This window comes from Montipora foliosa, unplaced genomic scaffold (assembly GCF_036669935.1).
Source record: "Montipora foliosa isolate CH-2021 unplaced genomic scaffold, ASM3666993v2 scaffold_390, whole genome shotgun sequence".
NCBI classification, from domain to species: Eukaryota; Metazoa; Cnidaria; class Anthozoa; order Scleractinia; family Acroporidae; genus Montipora; species Montipora foliosa.
In genome coordinates this window covers 650,001-667,500 of record NW_027179690.1, presented here as the reverse complement: position 1 = coordinate 667,500, position 17,500 = coordinate 650,001, and the positions used below count along the sequence as shown (strand labels likewise).

General features: G+C 37.0%; 1 protein-coding gene across 4 annotated transcripts in view; it reads right to left on the bottom strand.

Annotated features, from left to right (window-relative positions):
- The window catches only part of LOC137987831 (mediator of DNA damage checkpoint protein 1-like), a 98,669-nt gene that overhangs the window by 71,765 nt on the left and 9,404 nt on the right, over window positions 1-17,500 (bottom strand). For 2 of the 4 annotated variants that reach the window (XM_068833912.1, XM_068833910.1), the window contains exons 2-5: window positions 9,642-9,705; window positions 9,431-9,483; window positions 4,182-4,274; window positions 3,965-4,066 (exon numbers count right to left, since the gene is read on the bottom strand). In XM_068833912.1, the coding sequence (XP_068690013.1) occupies window positions 3,965-4,066; window positions 4,182-4,274; window positions 9,431-9,483; window positions 9,642-9,705 (312 nt within the window). Of the gene's footprint in view, window positions 1-3,513; window positions 3,626-3,964; window positions 4,067-4,181; window positions 4,275-9,430; window positions 9,484-9,641; window positions 9,706-11,140; window positions 11,318-17,500 lie in introns of those variants that run through there. The other 2 variants (XM_068833911.1, XM_068833913.1) reach the window with 2 other exon arrangements.

Sequence of the window (17,500 nt, the reverse complement as noted above, 5' to 3'; positions counted from 1 at the left end):
GCGACTGGTGAAAGAAACCATTAATTTTGATAAAACGAATACCGATTCACACGGTATGCAAATTTCGGCCGAGAAGTTGACACGGTGGTGATCGAGAGTTGTGTTGTCTAGGGTTCTATTTCATTTGCGACCTGATTTTCTACTTGCGTAGACGTGTGCTCTCAGTCACTGAAAATATCGAGCCAACATCATTTCGGATCGTTTAATAAACGGTTGGTTACCAAAACTCCCCGTTGGTCTTCTTGCAAGTGTTTATCAACAGCGTTGAAAAGCGTTGAAAGCGTTGGAAATCATCAAGAACCGTTGAAAAAAGCCGTTCGGCTACCCGTTGGAAGTGTTGGTAAAAAGCGTTGGAAAAAAATTCACAAACCGTTGGAAAAAAATTGCAACCCGTTGGAATTTTTTGCGCACCCGTTGAAAGCGTTGGAAAACCCGTTGAAGCCGTTGGAAAACCCGTTGACTACCCGTTGGTTAGCCGTTGGATTTTACCCGTTCAACGGAAAACCGTTAGTGTACGTTTTCGCGTGAGAGGTCACACATATTTTTGCGCATGTATCAGGTCTTCACTAGATTACGCTTGTCCTGTTTTCCATTACAGTTTACCAAAGTATCTACAAGTCGAGCTCGAAAGAGTGCAAAGGAGGGCCCTATCATGCATTTTTCCGAGGGTGCACTACTCGGATGCCCTTCAGTTAGCAGGGCTTGAGTCCATCAGGGCCCACCAGGAAAAGTTAACAGAACACCTGTTTAAGTCTATTGTTAATGATCCACGGAGTAAGATTACCAGCGTCCTGCCTCCCTCAGTTTCTATCTCATATGAGCTGAGAAGGCAGAGGAGATTTGCCACGCCTCTTGTAAAGACAAATAGATTTGCAAATTCATTCATAGTTAAGAGTGCAAGGGTAGCATTTAAGTAATTTCTGAGAGTAGTCGCTTTGTAATTTTATAACAAGACGCCTCCAAAGGCGTATCCGTGGAATGCACAAACAGTTGACACAAATTGTCCACTTACAGTGAACTTCAAGTACAGGTAAACTTCGGAAAATGGCGAGAGATTACCAGAAAGATACATCTGTAATATAACTTGAAGTTGTCTGTTGTAAAAACTCATTATTAATGTTACTAAATTTGCAAATGCAAACAAGGAAGCCCTATTAGCGGGTTCTCGGGATACGGGATCTTTCATTTATTTATTTTTTGGAATGAGACTATTTAAATCCTATAGTTTTACTTCCTTCCTTAACTACGTTCATCCAAAAATTACAAGATCAGCCTTAAATCATCCGAAAAGCTTATTACAGATCACAGTTCAACAACTTATCATCCTGGGCCAGTTGTTCAAAAGCCGATTAATGCTAATCTCAGGTTAAAAATGAACAAACGAGTTTTATTCTCTACTCCCAAATGCTGTTCAAGGCTGATATTCCGTGAAACTTTACATTAGAAGAAGTCAATAAGCAAAGGAAACTTTCATCAAAAAGTTGAAAACATGAAACAAAAGTTTACGCAAATCCTGGATTAAGGTAATCGGCTTTCGAACAACCAGGCCATGTATTCGAATTCCGGTTCCGTAATCCTGGTTTAGTTTCTTGCAAACTGTTTAAATCTGCCGTGGCGAAGACAAGAAGACAACATGTGAACTCCATTTCTCAGAATGCTCAAAAATGTAAAATTCCGTAATTGCGCGTTCTATAGTCCAGTCCAAAGTTCTAGTTTTACAATTCCATAATCTTGATTTCAGTATTAGAGTAACTTGGTACCAAACGTTTCACAATAACTTGAAATCTCGTCAAGAAAAAAGCTTAAATCCAGTAGTCCAGTCTGGGTTGAAATCGCCAAAACTCTTTCTATTATCGATTCAAAACTCAACAAAAGCTACAAGTAGTAAATAGTTCTCACAAACTACAAAAGTTCGTCATGATTCTACACTCGAGCTGAACAAAAAACTATCAAACACGAAAACAAAAAAACCTAGTGATCGCTTCTCGAGAAAACACTGTCTAGTTACTGCACTACCACACGTACGCAATACGCTCCTACTTTAAAAAATCCCGTATGTCCTCAGTTCCCCCCCCCCCAGCCAAATATCCGTTATCTCCACTATTTTTTTACCTAAGTTTTCCCGTGTCCTGATCGCTTTTCGGCCTTTTGGCTAAGATTAGTTTCTCGGCCAATGGCTACGGTCAAGTACCCATGTACTAACGTACGGTACTTTTGTCAGTGGGGTAAGGGGCAAGCACAGAACAGTTTCGGTTGTTTAAGAAAAACAACCGACACTGTTCTGGCACAGAGGGTAGGGTAATGCCCATGGTTTACCAGGGAGGATGATGAAGATTCGGTCTGATCGACACATAACTAACAACTGTCATTACAGTGTCATGGTAGATATCTTTGGTAGATACCCCCTGAGAAGACATGTGGTTCAGTAAAGTACTTAACGCAGAACGATTGAAGAAAATAAAAGCAAATCGAGAAACATTTAGCTTCAAGGCTGACAAGTTGATCATTTACAACTTCTTTTCCACCACAAGCTTAAGCGTGTACTCTGAGCTTCTGACAGCTTTCCAAAACCAATTTGCACTGAAGTCAAGCCCTTTCCGGCGGGGTTAGTAACTGGATGGGAGACGTCAAAAGATGCAACTTGCTGCTGTCAGGAACATACGACCAAAAATTCTATTTTAATGCCCAAAAATGCGAACTAAGCAAGGTACAGATTTTGTTAGCCTGCCTTACATGTATGCAAAACAAATAGTGACGCAAAAGTAACTAAACAATGATATGTAGTTTTTAAGGAGAGCAGAAGGAACTTTAGGAAGTGTCGATCGAGAATAAGACAATTTGCGAGATGAAGACATCATAAATTTTGTGCCACGAATATAATACAAGTTACCATCAGCGAAAAACATTTCGGGAGATTTTTGTATGTTCAATCTGAGTTCAATTTTTCTATCGTACTTTTGGTCGTACAAGTAAAATCACAAAATCGAAAGTGACATCGATTTTAGCGGCCGCCTGTGATCAAGTTACCTTGCGTGTTTAATATACTGACGACTCACAAAACAAAGGATGCATCTGTGACAAAATGACGGCAAGACACCGGGTTTTTGTTTACTTTTTTTCTTTCAAGTTTTTAAGTTCGACAAGATACATGTGCGAATTTAACACAAAGATCTCTCAATCGCTGATGTTAGCCCAGGTGTCAGCTGAAGTTAAGCTCCTCTGAATGAGGTTAGTACTTGGATGGGGGACCACTGCGAAGTCCCCGTTACGGACATTTTTAAAACTTGATTTCATTTTTTATTTTGTTTGGCCGTTGAAAGCTATTTTCTTATTTTCTTTCTACGTCAAAACGGTTGAACAAACCGGTTCCCAAGAAATATTAGAGTATTTGTGCTATGCAAAATACTCTTAATGAAGTATTCGTTCTGTGCAAAATACCGTAATGTTCACAGCGGAACACACAAGCATAACTACGAAGCAAGATCTAGAAGAAACGTAGAAAATTCTTCTTACCTTTAAAGCTTGTCTTTCTCAAAGAAAAAACATCTGTCCACTGTATCGAATATTTTAATACTGTGTCAATCATGGCCGGCGGAAAGATTCCACTATAAATAATTGCTTTCCTCGCGATAACAGAACTGCGTCGCGGTGGCCGAGTGGTCTAACGCGCGCACATGATCGCAAAGCACAGGGTAAGCATATGATTTCTAAATGGGGCAGGGAAGTTCGGATACACTGTAGGGTATAAAAGTAAATTCACCCGATCAGAGCTTAATTCAATATCTGTGGGGTATGCACATTTGTGACTACCAACAAAAAAAATAAAATTTGACACCAGCCCGGTTTTAAGACGTGGTATGCCTTTTAAATCATTTCTTATATTTCTTACTTGTAAAGAGGTGCAATTCAGTTTTTTTTAACTGCAATGTTTTTCTTAATAAACACACACAGACAGTCTACTTACCTCTTCGCCAATCTTCTCCACCAAGTACTGACATTTCACACCGCCTAGTGTCAATATGTCACCATGCCTTAGCTCATATCTTACAGTCGGTTTCAAGAAAGACTGTAAAATAACCAATAAAATTCTTCAAATGAGACTCACAACCCAAAAGTTGACATTTAAATTTTTGGTTCCAGCAATAATAAACAAAAATTGTGCATTAATAAATCATTGATACCTTTCCTTTCTTGGTCTTGTTTTTGCTTTCACAATCACGAATAAGATGCACATCCCCTTGAACTTCGATGCATGCATGCTTATTTGACAGTGCCTTTGAGAGTTTAATAATAAAAATGTAGCACAATTAGCAAAAGAGGGAGTTTGTAAAGATATTGTTCTGTCTTCCAATATTTAGACTTTTAAGTCTTCTAACCTTTGACAACTAACAAAAGTGCAGTAAATATGATTTTTTTTTGTCGTGTGTCTTCAGGTTTGACTTTAGACGTCACAGAAAATCAAGGCTGGTTCTAGCTCTATCCTCCTTGCCATAGCACTTTGTGATTTTCTTTTCCTATTTACTTTAAAGATTTCAGTTTGTTTCGAGTATCAGTTCCTCCCTTCCACCCACGTGAACCAGATTTTCACACACACCCCAGATTTCTCTCAACAAACAACTTTGTGTTACGGATCATAATATAATTACCGTAATTTCCGGGCGATTACCAGCGGGTAATGTGTTAATTTTTCCGCAAACAGTTGTTGGTGTGGGTTATAGGAATTAAGGTGCGGGTAATGTGATAATTTTTAAATAGTTTTAAAACCGTAACTGCGGAAAAAATATAAAAGTCATTAATGAAACTGTTCCAGGGATCGCGCATCATGCATTTTCACGCAAATAAAATCCAAAAAATGCATCATTGAAATTTTAATGCATCCCAGGATGCAAGGCACTGACTTAAATAACTCACACAACTTGCTTTGATTTGTCAGTATATTCTGCTGTTTGTAAAACTGTTGGAGCGATCTGTGATCATAATTGAAGTTCTAAGAAATGGGGTTTAAAACATCTAAGAAGGTTAAAACTAAATTTTCGACCGCCTTCTGCGGTCTTCTTCAGAGGAATGTACTCTGCAAGTCACTGAATGCAAATATATAGCAAAAGACGTCACTGTTCGTTGCTCCTAAGGGAGGAAACCAGTGATGCGTAAACCCTTGGAAAGGGTGCTCTTTCATTAACAGAGTTCTTGTCCAGGAATGAATGTAACGGCTCTAGAAAAAGCCTTTGTCGGCCGGTCCTATGCATATGCGTCAATATTAATTCCAAGTTGGTTACTCTCTTTTTCTCATAATTTAAAACATACTCTTTTTCTCGCAGAGGGTCACCAAGATTTTGGGACCCCCAAAAAATGCTTGGGACCCCAATTTGGCCGAACATGCGGGTCCCAGGACCCAGATTGAAAAGTCCTAGTGCCATCCCTGTGTTCCTAAAAACTGTGTATTGCCGTATTTATCCCGCTTTAATTGCCTAATAGACTTAAATGCTCTCGATGAAAACTAATGCAAATTGAATATCGTTTGTCACACGTGTGATATTACTTTCTTACTTTGCTAATTTCGCAGCTTCTTTCTTTGTTTAGTTGAAAAAAAAAACATTCACCAACTGGAATAATAAACTCAAAACAAAAGAATAAAAACAGCAGGCTTTAAAGTACCGTAATTCACACACAAAAACTGATGCGGACATGTTCATTTCATGGTACCCCTGCCGTTGCATAATTTTTCTAACATGAGTCGCGCATAAGTCATTAAGAGGTGATTGTTGGCATGCATGTAAACAAACATTCACAGGCAAAATTTTAAAACATCAGAATATTCGGCGCATCAGTAAAATATTCCTACAGTACTGGCCACAGGAATAGCAGCACCTACACGCGCGTAAAATGCGTGCAAGATGGCGGATTTACGCGCAAAATACACGCAAGTTATGCGCGCGTAAAATTTACACGAACTATTACACGCACCTGAAATTACACGCAGGCTGCGTGTAATTTGTCATGAGTAAAATTGTTATGTCCATTTCACGCAGATTGCGTGTATTTTCCACTTAGCAATGTACATGAATTTGACAATGTAAGTTAATATCAGAGTCGGTATTTCTGTTTGAGAAATTCAACCTTTGCTTGAGTGTACTTGGAATAAGGTTCTATCTTCAGATTGCTGCCGTAATCCGTCAACAAATCCTTAGCTCTCATTTCAAACCAAGCTAAGTGAAATTTCCTTTATCCGGTTTCCCCCATTTAATCAAGCAAAAATCAAACGTTATAACTGCAATGAGCGAACGATCGATGGAAATGCTTGACATCATGATACATCACCGAAAAACAAGCAAACTCAGAACTTGTGCTTTATTTATTTAATAGGCAGTCAATATGTTGGCTGCGCGGACCGAGCGATCGCACGGCAAGAAGGTGGAAGTTTGAATTACTAAGGGAAACTTTAAAATGTATTTTTATTTGCGAAGTCAAGCTGTTAGAATCAGCTATGAACGGGAAAACTTGAAGCATACACGCCAATATTCGAGAAACGAAATTTTAATACATTTACATGTCGTATTTTTGACATTTGCTGTGTGTAAATGCATGCTATTTTGAATTCTGATCCTGCGATTGTTTTTGCGTTTTCAATAACGCAACTGGTGAAAAATAATACCCTCCTATAGAGAAGAATAATTGCAAAATTTTCATTTGTAAAAGTACCGCCCTCCCAGTAATACAGTATAGACTGACCGAATTATATTTTAACAGCAAAGCAAAACTTTTAATAAAGCTGAACTACCGTAAATAAGAAGCACATGTATCTGCTCAAGGTGCTAGCTTTGTTTACATTCTTTTATTCGTTTACACTCTTTTTTATTGTAAGAATGTTGTTTTTCCGGCCCAGGCTGAATATTCTTAATTTTCTGCCGATTTTAGGCTGAAAATATTCTTGTGTTATTCTTAAATTATAGCTCATGACATTTCCGTTTTAGAATTTATTGGAGTACCAATTACAAATGTTGGGTATCTGTAGATCTGTATCGCGTTACACATGCTCCATCTCATCGCTATAGTTTGTTCGTTTTGTTGGCTAGTTTCGCCGTTCAGAGAAAGGAATAATTTTATACGGTTAAGTTAAAAAACATAAAACTGTATTGTATTTACTGATGTTTCAACACACAAAATTATATCTATCCTTTTCAAAATCTCAGCCTCGGCTTTATTCTTAAAATATTCTTAAAATTCCTGGTTCCTGGGTGTTCTTAAACTCGCGAAAGTAACATGAAAATTTAAAACACGTCTTCCTCTGGTTAAACAGAAAAATCAAGCGTATCGCGTCGTTTTTCGATGGTGAAATTGTATGCTGCGTAGATTTAAGTTTTCAAAATTAATTACAGCTCGGAGAATGTTTCCAACCGCCACTCGGTTCATTTATCGATTCTGGAAAGATATTTCCTTTTTGGTCAGCGGACTAACTTTCTTTGAACCAAAACATTAATTAATCCAGTAATAAGCCATTAGAGCAAAATTATTTCGGTCTTATTCTCAGATCAGATCAAATGGGTGGTTTAAAAAGGTAAACATTGGTATTATTCTAAAATAGATCGGCGACGCGCTCATTCACTGGCGGTGAGCGGTGAAAGGAAAATGAAATGGAACATCATCGTGGTACATTTTACTTGTAATTTATAACATATTCGCCTTAGCAGCTGTGATTTATCACCCGACTCGCAGCCTTTTCATTTTAGGAATGATTTCACCCAGTGAAACGGTCCTCGAAATGAGACAAACGCAAACATGCGGTGTGCATCCAAACACACAGTGATATTCAGACGATGACCACAGCAAAACAAGTCAAGTCAATTTTTGACTATTCAAATACAGTGAACACTTGTTGCGAAAATGTTGAAATGCAAAGCTGAATAAATTCTTCGGAAACCAGTAGTGCTTTTAGACATGCAACATTGTTCTTCGTGAAAAGCCGCTACAAATTGATGTACAACTTTAAATACTCTGCCCTCTTTTACACGAAACTCTGCGTGTAAAATTTTACACGCACTGTGAAGAATTTGCGTGTAGTTTTTTTACTCACAACTTCGTGTATTTTTTTATTCGCGCGTAACGCGCGCGTAATTTGCGTGTAAAATGCGCGCAATATGGCGGACTTACACGCATGATACGCGTGTGTAATGCTGCTATTCCTGCGGCCAGTACTGTAGCAAGCACTAACTTGAGGTAGAGAGTATTTTCCCGTTTCAAGCGATTTCTTAGAGTCAGTAGATCCTGAGATATCGACTTTTTTTAGAACGGAATTTTACAAGCGGTATCATTCAATAGAAGATCAAAAAACAATAGGTAAAATGACGATAATTAAACCAATACTTCCTTCAAATCTGTGAGTTTCCTCGTTTGTTGTTTCAATCTCTAAAATGACGCTTTATTTGACTTAGTCTTTGTAAAACCGCTCAATGAACATCGCAAACAACAATGCGTGTGATGTGAAAACTTGATTTACTAATTCTAACACTCGCCCCAACTTTCTCTCAACCTATCAAAATGGCGCTCAATGATCAATCGTAGAGATGGTGGCCTTCAACTCGCAATCTATCGAGTCTTAGCGTTAATACCTTGTATTTAGGTCGTTTTAACAAGACAAACCAGAAATGGCTAAGGAGAGTGTTTAAGGCTGCATTGTTAACAGCCAATTCTTAGCAGAAAATGTTATCGATCTTTCACTTTGTAAACAACAACACGGAATATTCATCACTCCAAGTTTGTGAGTTCTTATCCCGGTAATACAGTAGCATGATTTTCTTTTGTCTTGGGGTGCGGGTAATAGGCCAGTGCGGGTAATCTGTTGAACTTTTTTTTCCCCTTACGACAAAAATAGACTGCTGCGGGTAATCTGCCATGCGGGTAAACGTCCGGAAATTACAGTATGCTAATTAGCATCAACTATTATGTAGTAATGTTGCTGACTCATATAAAAGCATGTAAAGGGTGTGACTACATGGTTTGGTCATGTTTCATGCTTCCATGCTTTCTTGGACTTCACAGTTTCTCTCATTTCGTGGGTGTCATGCTTTCACTAGTTTCAAAAGTGTCATGGTTTCATTGGGTTCGAGGGTGTCATTTGCATTGCAACCCTTCGCACTATGTAAAGGAATCCAAGTGGTCTAATTTGATCTATCCCAAGGATTCTGGATTGCAAATAATTATTGATTTCTGGATCATGAGTCATGGATTCCGGATTCCAAACAAACAGGTTGCACTGAAATGGATCCTGGATTCCATCCACTGGATTCCAGATTCCACACTCTGGATTCTTGATTCCAAACCTCACATTTGCTGGATTCGGGGTTCCTTCACATCGGGTGAAACCTTTCAAAACTACATGGTCACATGCCCAGTCCCCTGACATAAATTATTAAGCATTTTTAGTTAAACCTACCTTGACTGGGATTGTAATATTGCATTTTCCACCTCTACCAATGAAATTGTCCCCTAAAAGAAAAAAAAAAATGAAAGAAATATGATTGAAGCTTGGTACTAAATTTTCTTAATACTTTTCCAATTTATAAAAGTATAATGGTTACATACAACAGGGATTGATGGCAATAACCATTATAGTAATCAGAATGATTTTACTTAGAATCACAGACCTTGGAATATGGGAAACACAGTTTCTTTGAATACTGGTTGGGAAAACACCTTAAGCTGTGCCACCTGAAAGAAATATTGAAGAAGTGGATTATAGTATTGGAGTATAGAGTTTTCATTGTTATTGACAGTCCAAAGAAATCATCACTATCATCATTGTATGTAGCATACATTGTATTACAGAGCTTTCAAGTCTTAAAGTTTCCAAAGAGTGAGATGCTTGATTGCCAGAAATTTTTTTTAATTTACACTTCTCAAATAGCTGGAAATGCACCGTCAAGTCTGCGATTTTGGTTTTTTTTATGCTGCTTGCTAAGAGAGCCCATGTTATTATTGTCAGCCTGATACTATTGTGCACCATGAAAATGCTGTAAAAATTATTCACTCCATTAAAATGTCTTGAATCAAACTGGAATTTGTTTTCATGGCCCTCAAATAGCCCATGAAAATAATGCCTTTGATACCTATACCATGAAAAAGGCAGTGAAAATAAATTTCGGAATTTTCATGGTAAACTTACTAGTTCTACGATTTTCATGACCCTGAAAAGACACTGAAAACCATTGCAACTAGTACAAAATTATAAGGAGAGAAATTTTTTTAAACTAGGTATAATATACTCTTTTTGTATGTTAGAAACTGTCATTTGCACTAAAAATTCACTCTACACCTCATTTATACGTTCTACAATGTTTAATGTTCATGACTTTTCATCACAGTCTTTCTATTCTACAGCTACTATAGTACCTGTTGGCTACTAGCTATTAAGTTGAACCTCCCTAAATGGACACCTCCTTCCTTTTTACAAACATGCTGTAGTGGTCACTGAGATTACCAAATAATAAAAGGTCAAATTCTAAGCCACATACAAACACTTAAATACTGCATGTTTAAGTCCAAATGGAAGATAAGACATCTGGTAATGAAAAAAGTTATGATGTCACAATTGCAAGTGGTACATGGACTCATGTGGCCACTAACTGGCTGTTTAGTGCAATTTAGGTATGAGTGGGTTTCTTTAAGTGAAGAGTGGTTGATTTCCAAAAACTGGTGCATCCAAAAACCAGGAATTCCAAATTGTGAGAGTTGGAACTCTAGGGAATTTTTGGGAATTAAAAGCAAAAAGGGTACTGTGGACTAGGAATTTAAGGAAATCTTTTGGAATTCCATTTAATGATTCAACTTGAGTGAGTTAAAATTCTTATTTTCGCAATAGTACTGCATAGTACAGTGAGACAACAATTACAGCTTAAGTGCCCTTTTAGGATTTGATTCCATCTGGTGCCTTGAATTTTACAAGGTTTGGTCTTATTCAAAGCATGTCTTTTGAGATAACTGACTCTTCGTAATCCATGTACTTGGCTTAAGCAGTGTCACTTAAAGGCTCCAAACTTTTAACATAAAATCACTGTGTACACGGATAAATGAAAAAGAAACCCTTTATTCTGATGCACTCCAAGTCCATGGAATGTGAGAAATCGAAATATCAGCAACGGATTACCTTATTTGATGCGCTCATGATCAGCCTTTAAGACGAACAGGAACATGAAGCATTACTCTTGAAAATTATACTCTCCAAGTCAGCACTTGATCGTTTCAATGAACTCCAGTATCTTTCGAATCTTGCTCATTTTTTGTCAATGTATTATGAATCTGACTATCATTGGAAAGTTTTTTATTCTCCGCCATCTTGAATAACTGGTGAGCCGTTTTCGTTTTGGTCAGCAGTCAGTGGTGACTTGGGGATACATGAAGTACCTGACAGGTCTCAAAAACCACTGAGCATGCTCACTTGTTTCCCGCCATCAATGTTTCAAAATGGCGGACGACAACATAGGCAGCCCAAGTTCGCTTCACTAGATAGCGTGTAATAATTGTTAACTAGTGGAAGATGACCTTTGAGTAAAAGCGGTGTTGCGTTACAGGCAGCCGTTGAGAATTTAAACGCGTTGTAAGACTTTGTATGGGAAATAAAATACCGAAGATTATGAAGCCTAAAAAACGCTCAATTTAACGTTCATTCAATAAAATGAATAAAAATGACTTACCTCTGGTGTATTTTTATGCCTTTTGGAGCTTATTTTATCGTTTCGGGAATTCCGTGCTTTCAATGTTCTAAGACGAAGTCAAGCTTTTAGTCAAAGGTCATCTTCCACTAGTAATCAATTATTACACGCTCTCTAGTGACGCGACCTTGGGCTGCCTATGACGACAAATGAGATTTCCCCAGGTACTTTAACCTCTCACCAGGCCGCTCGTACATTTGTTCAAATATTTTAATAATCGGTTGAGTTCCAGTTTACCTCTGTACGAAGTTTAGAGAGATCGGCGGTTGTTATCCAAAAGATATTGCCCCTTATCTGGTTCCTTCTCGTGTAAATGTTCGCTGCTAGTGGAAGATCATTGAACCGGATTCTGTTTTTCTCGTTTGTTAAAGCTGCCCATGGTTTGTTAAGCTTGAGATGTGGACTACGTTTACGTTGTTTTTTCCACAAGAAAATATCAAAAATGACTTTTTTCGTTCCAATGGTCTTGAGAAAACACTTCCTAAAGGTGTTGTTGTGGATTTAAACCGAAAGGAGCGACTGCATGAAGTTCATATAATGGCGAGAGTGACGAGACTAAGTCGGATCGTGTGCAAAAGATAACTTCGCAAACTAATTTGTGAGTAATAATTTACAATTTTGTTTTTCCGCTTAGCGTTCGTCTAGCGTTATTATAGCTCCATCATGATTGTAATTTCACGTTAAGAAATGCTTTAATATCGTCCATTTATCTTTGTACGCTGCTCTCTTTTGATGTGAAAATAAACTGGATTCGTCTTATTAAAGTTCGATTTTAAGGTCATTTATATTCCCTTTTCTGGTGAATGTCTAAGTTATCGTACTTTTTAGCAGTCACAACTCAACGATCCTTGCGTTCAAGTAGTTACCAAGTTATGGATTTGCAATTAATTTGAGTTTAAAATCAAAATCAAAATCCATGTTAGTTAAAATAATGTTTGGAAGAACAGAAGTGTAGGTACAGATGTATATAGATCTCTATAGATTCAGGTTCGTGACTGTTTTGCAAATCTTTTTTTTTCAGACTGTTGTTTTCTGAAAGCATTAATGATGTAATTTTGGTTTTGGGGGGACTGTCATGTGTTGTTGGATCAAGGAATCTGTTTTGAGTCAAGTATGGTTGACAGTGGATAGTTTTTCCTGAAAAGGCTGAAAGGAAGCATTATTGCCTAGGATTTTTTTTGATTACACCCCACATGTTTGTTCTTTTCTTAGATGGCAAAATTTATTAACATATTATGTGATTTGGAGCTGCAGCTAGAAACAGTGTCCCATGCATAAGGTATCATTGGGTTTGATGGCAGTAAAATAATTTTGGTAAAAAATATGTTTAGAGTTTTTATCATAACTTCTCATCTTGGTCCTGATGGACTTCAAACATGCTCTACCATTTTGCACAAGGAACTTGTCAATCAACCGTTACCTTTTGGTGTATTTGCAATAAGATCTTTGGATAGCAATTATTGATTTATTTTTCTTATCCCTTATGTGTAGATATCCTATGTCTGTCACATAGTTTGAAGCTTTTATTTCCTGTAGTGTATCTTTATTATAGTTAGCACGTGACCCCACAAGCATGTATAATTTATTGCTTTAATATTGATTGTGTTTGAATAAAGGATATTGTTGTCTTGTCTTGTAGATAAGGCAAAACAGCCTCATTTGAATTTGCATTATTATTTCTGAGAGTTACTTTTAAAGGGCCAACCATTAAAAAGTGCACATAGTTTGCAGGAGTCCAGGAAAATTATTCCAAATATTCATTGATTTAAAGTTCCTGAAGCAGGTAAACCTTGAAGAGTTTATGTAACAATATTTGGAATATACAACATTTCTATTTGGGAATGTTTAAGTCCACAGAATTTATTTTCTTTATGTTGAGAAGTACTGTAAAAGCTGTCAGGTAACTCAGATGGAAATTTGACAGACCTTAGCTGTAATTCAAATTATTAGTACAGTTTTGGTCGTTAGTGGAACATAATATTTTATTGGGACATTTTTAAGTGAGTGATTAAGTTGACTCCTGGGGATTCCCCATTGACAAGTAAAATCGTCTGGTGTTAGAGTAAAATGCTAAGTATGGCTGGTTTAGGGGTGAAAGGGTTAAAGTGCTATTGTTAGTTTGACTTTCTTTTTCTTCATTTGAACCAAAACAAGTGATTAATCATCACCTCCACCATGCTTTGCTTTGCGTTGCTTTGGCTTTTAGAACAAAGTATCAAAGTTGAAGCTGGTGGCTCGAGGAGTAAACTATAAAGACTATAATGGTATTTGAGTACATATTGTAGAACAAATTTGCCTATATCATTAAAGTCATTAAATCAATGGGAATCCAAACATGAGGCTGCAGTTTGCTCAGGAGGGGTTTTCCCTATAAAAATGGCAGGCCACTTATTGGATTTTTTTTAAAAACAACCCTTAAAGGTAACAGAACCTTGTTTTGTGGACGTAGGCTAAAGAAATCTGACCCCTTAGAGGAACCAGTTCTAAAGTGACAAATGACTGGCAAATAACTTTTACTTATGAATTATTCATAAGTAAAAGTTATTTGCTTGTGTACCAAATTGTCTTACAGTTCCAGTCATTTTTCAGATTGATAGCCTTAAATGTACTGCAGCAACCCCGCCAGCTGTTTGGTATCAGCATCATAAGCAGTACAAATCCACATTTTTTTCTCCAAAAAGGAACAAAAAAAACCCCTGTCATTTTCGTATAGGAAGCCCCCCTTGGGGCAGTTTGTTTACTTTGCCACCATTGTTTAATACTATCCAGGGACTAAATCAAGAATGGAAATAGATTACAGTTTGAAAAAATATGCCACTTTTTTTTACTTCACTTACTGCATTCAACTTTAATTTATTCATCCTTGGAAATGGTAGGAATGATTAGTATTCTCTAAAGCAATTGCTAAAAATTCATTGCACCTAATGTTGAAATATTTTTTCCATATGGAAAGGTAACAGCAGTTATTTCTGTGAAAGTCTTCTCCAGAAAACTCCAACATGGGATTACGCCCCTTTCAAATGTAGCTTTGTATGCTTTTGCTCGATGACTTTGAACAATTATTACATAAATATGAAGTATGGAGTTTTTTAAAAGTTAAATCTAATGGAAGGGGATTTAAATTATTGAAACCACTGTGTTGCAACCAGAGTCCACAAAGAGAGATTAAATAATCTATTGCACTGGAAGTATTTAGTAGGCCAGCATGAAATTTGTTTTGGATAATAGCACTGAATCACCTTCAACAAGTTTTCTAAACTTTGAAGATACCTAATTTTATATCCTCCTGCTGTTTTATTGCTGGAAGATAAAACCAATTCTTGATTAATTATTTTTGTTGTCACATTAACCCACTACAATGTGTTGAAAGTGTATTATTAGCTGTAGTAATATTTTGTTATGTACAGTAAAATCCCCCCTGCTAGTGAGCTGGATTTCTGAATCAAATTTTCAACTTGGAATACCGGTATTGTTGTTTTGGCTATTCAGAGTTAACCTAATCTATGTCTATTTCTATTATTTGGAGGGAAGCAAACGATTGGCATTTGCTTGAAATGACTATAGCAAAATATAATTGCAACTAAAAGGTTTCCGTCTAGTGTACCCAATATGAGGTGCTTATAAGGCATGTTATGTATGACATTGGTGCTAAATTTACTTTAAAATTTATCTTTGAACGACTGAAATACATTTCTAACTTTTCAGGGACATCATGCATTTCTTTTTTTCCCTCCGTCTTAATAAATTTGCCTCCATGGACCACTTGAATGGCCATTTTAACAACTTAATTTTGAAGAAAAATGCAAAAATCTTAACATTTTCTGCTAGATGCGGGCCCCCGCGGAAACAGTGTGCAAATATTTAGTCGAAAGAGAAACCATTTGGAAATTTAGTGATATATTTTTTGCTCCACTTTTTAAAAGATAAACGCATGAATTGAAACCAAGATGGTACTCCATTAGCTGGTAAGCTCCACAAACAAATTTTTACTCAAACACTGTCACAGTAACCTGGACTCGCGTTGACCTTGAAATTGTTAAAGAAATTTCCCTCGTAGCACTGTTGGCTAAGAAGTACGGTGGCCCACAACTAAAAAGAGAATCTCGCTGGCATAAAAACGCACTATGCAGTCAAACATTCATCCGTTTTACTGGCCTGAAAAAGGTCTTTTTTTTTATCGACGGAGATCGGATAAACACCCGATGGCAGCCATGTTTTTCACTGGTGAACAATAAGTCAGTGGTTATCGTCTTGCGCAGGCGTCCTTGAAAGGCAACCTTAGCCAATCAGCGGTTTTTGAGACCTGTCGAAGTACCTAGGTAACCAGTCCAGGCTCTTTAGCTCTTGGGCAAATTTTGAGCGGTTTTATTCAAACATTCATATCAACGATCACAAATTTGTGGTGACGATTGGTTTCTTAGTTACCCTTTAATGCTGATCCAGGCAAGGAAATGCTTACAAAAACTGAAGTAAAAAGGTAAGCGTTAACTATAAGCGAATAAAATTTTTATTTTTCATATAGTTGTCTGTAAAATGGAGCCGTTCACAGGAAAATTTAGAACGATGTTTGAAAAACTAAAAACACGATTTCTCGCTTCTCAGCGAATCAATGCCCATCAAATTTAATCGGTTAACTCTCTTAGTTAATATCTTTAGTTTGCAATTCTCAGAAATTTCAGAATATGAACCTTCCTCGAGTTATCGAGCATCAAAATCACAATTTTTCCCACACATTCACTGTAAATTTTGCCATGTTTGCCCCACTACCAAGATGACGTTGGCAACCGTGAAACCTTCTATATGTGACCGAGGCTGCGCGAGTAAAGAGGGTACACGACAACAGACTGGCCATGTTTATACTTAAGACGCATAATTCGTCTGGGATGAACTTGGGCAAACATTTTTTCTGCGTCTGTTAAATTCGTATAGTATAAAGACTAACACAAGACGCATTTTGCGTCTCTAGTATAAGAACGGCCATTTCTTATCGTAAAAATGCTAAATGCTGTCACTTTAACTATGTACTATAATCAATGCAGGAATTGCCTGAGAAAGCTATTATTGATGTTTGTAAGTAAAGAGACACACTTAAATTAGAATAGAAATGATCAGTGATTTAGAGGAATCGCTACTTGCATCATTGAAGTTTATATACGTTATTTTTTTTTAGTTGCCATGAAGAGTATGAAGAGACACTTCCTGAAAAAAAAAAATTATTTGATGGGACAGCAAGGAAAGGTCCTTTAATTACAGCAGACAAAAATGCTAAGCAGGCAATTCTGTCTCCTTGACAGTTATGGTTTGATGTACACTTGGGGATCTCTCTTTGCAGGCTTGTTGTAGTTCTGTGACTTAATTATCTGAATTTTTGTTCATTTAAATTTAAAACAAGAATCCAATCAAAAGATTTTGACATGAATTAAATGTTTGGGTACATACAAAAAAAGATTTAACTGCTTTTAAATCTGTAATGTATTCTATTTTTTTGTCTGAGCTACATTGTACAGTATGGTAGTAACTGTTAATAGCTTGACTGCAGTGGATTCTTTGTACATAGTAAAACGTTTCCAGCACATTTCTGATTTGCTGGAATATTGTTTTACGGGAGCAGAATATTATAACCTTGTTTCTTGAGTTCCACATGTGCACTTCTATTTCTCAGTTATTTTCAGCTATTTTTCTTGGTATTTCTGACCTTGTTCAAGAACATTCCAGCTATTGCCCAAATCTTTGGTCTAATTCCAAGAAATTTCCAGAAATTCCTAGTAATTTAAAGCTAATTTGCATAATTTAGA